The 5,000-nt window shown below is 42.8% G+C and overlaps 1 protein-coding gene across 1 annotated transcript in view; it reads left to right on the top strand.

Annotated features, from left to right (window-relative positions):
• LOC143281585 (uncharacterized) overlaps positions 1-5,000 on the top strand; it is a 21,055-nt gene that overhangs the window by 4,730 nt on the left and 11,325 nt on the right. The window contains exons 3-4 of the mRNA XM_076586823.1: positions 864-1,052; positions 3,497-3,694. Of these exons, the coding sequence (XP_076442938.1) occupies positions 864-1,052; positions 3,497-3,694 (387 nt within the window). The remainder of the gene's footprint in view (positions 1-863; positions 1,053-3,496; positions 3,695-5,000) is intronic.

The following is a 5,000-nucleotide window of genomic DNA, read 5'->3' as shown; positions in this document are numbered from 1 at the left end:
CACACACACACACACACACACACACATATATATATATATATATATATCTCGTCTGTTGGTTATAAAAAAAAATATTCATATATATGTGAAATTCCGATGACACATTCTGTAATCTCTCTCGATTCTGCGTCAGAAAAAGTACATTGTAAATGAGGATTAAGATAACTTTGGTCATTTATTTTCCTGTCTATGTTTAAAAAAAAAAAATCTGTGCTTAGGTGCATTATTAACACGTTTTTCGGAGCTTACTCTTAAATCTCCAGTCAATAAACAGACCTACACAATTTGTGTCGGTGTCTGTAATGATGTCCCAAGTGCAAAAAACTGGCGCAGGTGTTAAAAAACAAAACAAAACAAAAAAACCCCAACAAAAAACAGAAGAAAAGAGTATTCTTGCGACTGAAGACTACTTCACATGACATTAAAGCATATGTAGCCTGCATTTACCCTTAACACGTGTTCTTTCATGAACAGATTGCTTTGCTGAGGACATCACAAATCGATTCGTGCCTCCAGGCTATTTGTCATTAATTTGTTCGATTGCATCTACGACAAGTTTCGCTTGTCATTATTATTATTTTTTTTTTTAGATATTTTGTTTTCTTCTCTCTACTGCTTGTCGTTTGAATCCCACACATTATGTGTTTTGTGTAAACGCGTCAACGAACATTTTTTTTTTTTTTTTAATCATTGGGTTGTAGTTAGTCCTGAATTATTTTTGGTGGGAATGGTGTGTGTGTTAGTGTGTTTGTTAGTGTTAGTGTGTGTGTGTGTGTGTGTGTGTTGCTGACAGCGAACAGAGCAGTGAATCAAAGACAAATGGCTCACGCGGATCTGTCTGTTTTCTTTTTCTCACCAACCAGGCTGAGAAATACGACAGAGCCCTTGGCCGGAAGTCGGCCCTACGCATGTCCACACACTGGATAGTAGCGACCTCCAGCGGCAGGGAAGAGCAACTCAGAAAGACAGCAGCCTATTTTGACAACGTGGTGGCCGTGTTTGAAGAAACGCGAATCCTCTCCAACGTGTCTGACCTGAATACCAACGCGAAAGTTTGTTTGTTTATTTACTTATCTATCTATCTATCTATCTATCTATCTATCTATCTATCTATATATCTATCTATCTATCTATCTATTTATCTCTCCATCGCTCTATCTATCGTTTGTTTATTTGTTTATTTATTCATTCATTTATTCATTTATAGGTTTGTTGATATATATTCGTTTTAGATTGCTTATCTATCTATTGATTTATTTATTTCAAGGAGAAGAATTATATATAAAAATGCTCATTTCTGCGTTCCCTGGATATCAGACAAAACTTTAATTATCACATACATCTTCCTTATCAAGACTAGCTCAGCTATATTGACAGACTCAATGTAGAAACCCGCAGCGAAATATTGACAGATGTATTTCAGTCCACACGTTAAATATGGATAGTCGCTGTATAAGTATCCATCGCCGCATCCATCCAAATATCCCATGATGTCCTTTGAAAAAAAAGAAAAAAAGAAGAAAAAAGAAGAAAGCTCTGGACAAGATGAAGGCCTATTCCTTTAAAGTGAAAAGACTTTGAAATTGTGTACGAAACTGAACAAGACACATGTTAAAAAAAAAATCATATAGACATTATACGGTTAAAGTTGGAAATGTTGCTACATATTATTTCTTCCAAACGGACATACCTTACACACACACACACACACACACACACACACACACGTTAGTCCTTTAACTATCACCACACTTCATGTTATGCTTGTGGTGTTTGGAATTGTGTAACGTAGTGTAGCTTAGCGTAACATGGTATAGTGTAGTGTAGTCTAATTTACTGTGGTGTACTGTATTGTAGTGAAGAATTCAGTGTAGTGCAGTGCAATGCAGTGCAGTGTAGTGTAGTGTAGTGTAGTGGAGTGTAGAACGCAGTTAGTTTAGCGTGGAAAAGTGTAATGTAATACAGCATAGAGTAACGTTGTGTAGTGTAGTATCATACAATGCCGTGTAGTGCAGTGCAGTGCAGTGGGGTGTAGTGGAGTGGAGTGTAGTGCAGTGCAGTGCAGTGGGGTGTAATGGAGTGTAGTGTTGTGCAGTGTAGTGTAGTGTAGTGTAGTGCAGTGCAGTGTAGTGTAGAACGCAGTTAGTTTAGTGTGGCATAGTGTAATATATTACAGTATAGCGTAACGTAGTGTAGTGTAGTATCATACAGTGTAGTGTAGTGTAGTGCAGTGCAGTGGGGTGTAGTGTATTGTAGTGTAGAACGGAGTTAGTTTAGTGTGGTGTAGTGTAATATAATACAGCATAGAGTACGTTGTGTAGTGTAGTATTATACAGTGTAGTGTAGTGTAGTGCAGTGCAGTGCAGTGTAGTGTAGTGTAGTGTAGTGTAGTGTAGTGTGGTGTAGTGTAGTGTAGTGTAGTGTAGTGTAGTGTGGTGTAGTGTAGTGTAGTGTAGTGTGGTGTAGTGTAGTGTGGTGTAGTGTAGTGCAGTGTAGTGTAGTGTGGTGTAGTGTAGTGTAGTGTAGTGTGGTGTAGTGTAGTGTAGTGTAGTGTAGTGTGGTGTAGTGTAGTGTAGTGTAGTGTAGTGTAGTGTGGTGTAGTGTAGAACGCAGTTAGTTTAGTGTGGTATAGTGTAATATATTACAGTATAGCGTAACGTAGTGTAGTGTAGTATCATACAGTGTAGTGTAGTTTAGTGTAGTGTAGTGTAGAACGCAGTAAGTTTAGTGTAGTATCATACAGTGTAGTGTAGTGTAGTGTGGTGTAGAACGCAGTTAGTTTAGTGTGGTATAGTGTAATATGATACAGTATAGCGTAACGTAGTGTAGTGTAGTGTAGTAATCAAACAGTGCAGTGCAGTGCAGTGTAGGGTAGTGTAGTGTGATATAGTGTAGTGTAGTGTATTCTAGGATTTAAGTTACTATGCGTGCATAACTCGCGAACGATCAGATAAGTAGGCCTGTGCATGTGCGTGCTGAAATGAATGAATACACAGGTGCCTTAAGTACGTTGTAGAGTGCACCAGTGAGAAGAAGGAGGAGCAGACAGTGGAGAAGTCCGAAGAGGCCAAGCACGGGAAGTACAATTATGGTTCTGCCCTGAACTATTTGAGAGGGCGTCACCTCAGTGACTTGGGTGTGTGTGCTGGCTATCTGGGCAAAAAAATCAGTTCGTGTCTAACTCGTCTGGGCGACGGTCGCTTATCTACATCACAGCTCGCGTCACTCGGTTGATGCGAGTTCTAGTTCGTGTAACATATTTCAGTTTGAAACATCTTAATGGGATGCCTGATGTATGATACAGTATAAAGTCTATTGCAGTTCATTATTTCTGTACATGGAAGTTTCTGTTACCGTGTATATATATATATATATATATATATATATATATCTGTGTGTGTGTGTGTGTGTGTGTGTGTGTGTGTGTGTGTGTTTGCAACAGACATTCCGTGATAGCTCTGCGATTACAGATACTGGATAGACGCATTTGTTCCAGGCACTGGAATGTGTGAGGACTGAAGTGTCCACCCTCATGTTCGTGCACGGCAGCTGTCCAGAAGGCAGTGGCCACAGCAGACAGTTCCAGTCTGTCACTGTGCTTGAGGCGAGTGCCGGTCAACTCACAGTCCGTAATGCGTTCCCCAACACACACCATGGCTTCAATGGACGTTCGCTTACTGTCGGTGCTAAAGTGGTAAGATTTTTCGAAACACTGTACAGTAAAGCTTCGGAGGCGCTTTGGCAAATCTGGTTACATAAGTGTTGGACTTCTGATTCACTGTTCAGCAGTGATGAGGGTTCGAGAACCCCAATCAGTTTGATTTAGTGATGGGCGCAATAGCCAAGTGGTTAAAGCGTTGGACTTTCAATCTGAGGGTCCCGGGTTCGAAGCTCGGTGACGGCGCCTGGTGGGTAAAGGGTGGAGATTTTTCCGATCTCCCAGGTCAACATATGTGCAGACCTGCTAGTGCCTGAACCCCCTTCTTGTGTATACGCAAGCACAAGATCAAATACGCACGTTAAAGATCCTGTAATCCATGTCAGCGTTCGGTGGGTTATGGAGACACAAGAACATACCCAGCATGCACACCCTCGAAAGCGGAGTATGGCTGCCTACATGGCGGTGTAAAAACGGTCATACACGTAAAAGCCCACTCGTGTACATACAAATGAACTTGGGAGTTGCAGCCCACAAACGCAAAAGAAGCAGAAGAAGGTTTGATTTAGTGTCCTTGGGAAAGGCGCTTTACACCGATTTGGTATGAATGGGTATACCGCGGACCTGCCTTAGAACGTGAGCCAGGGAAGGATAAAAAGGCGGGAGGGGAGGATTGAGCCCTTCCCCTGGTTTAACGGTCGCACACAGACATCAGTCATCCAGAGCGCGCCCCCCTATTGTGGATCCCTGCATGGGGATCACCCACAGGGTCACAGACAAGACAAGACATCGCGAGGACCAGCCTCGGACCGACAACCAGGACTCCACCACTCGAGCACAGCCAGGACACAGCACGGACCACGGACATCGCCGGTGGCCTGAACACAGCGAGCACCCCCCTCGAACAGGCAACCAGGACTACACCCCAACAAGACCACAGGACCAACGCCTTGACCACACCACACCCCTGTGGATAAGACCACAGCCACGAACAACTTGACCTTAAGGGCTCATTGCCGATAGGTCGTTAACTCACTCAGTACGGCCAGTCCTCTCTTCTCCTCTACACAGACCCCTCGGATGTCCAGTGGGTGTCTGAATGACCCAACCTTTAGCTTCCATCGTCAGAATTGTGGTATTCTTTGTCAGCATTCACCCCTTCAGTATAAGAGCCTTCCGCTTGCAATATTTTGATGGTGGTAATTGGGGTGAAACGCTGTTAACGTCGTCTTTTTCGCCGTTCGTATGGAGAGAGTTAAACTCAACTATACAGCTGCGGATTGAGCCCCGACTTTCCAACAGCCGAGCCAAAGGCACAGTGGATGTGAATTCACTGCATCGA

Source organism: Babylonia areolata, chromosome 4, assembly GCF_041734735.1.
Source record: "Babylonia areolata isolate BAREFJ2019XMU chromosome 4, ASM4173473v1, whole genome shotgun sequence".
Classification (NCBI taxonomy): Eukaryota; Metazoa; Mollusca; class Gastropoda; order Neogastropoda; family Buccinidae; genus Babylonia; species Babylonia areolata.
Note: the sequence above shows the minus strand (reverse complement) of the source record. Positions and strands in the feature narration are given on the sequence as shown.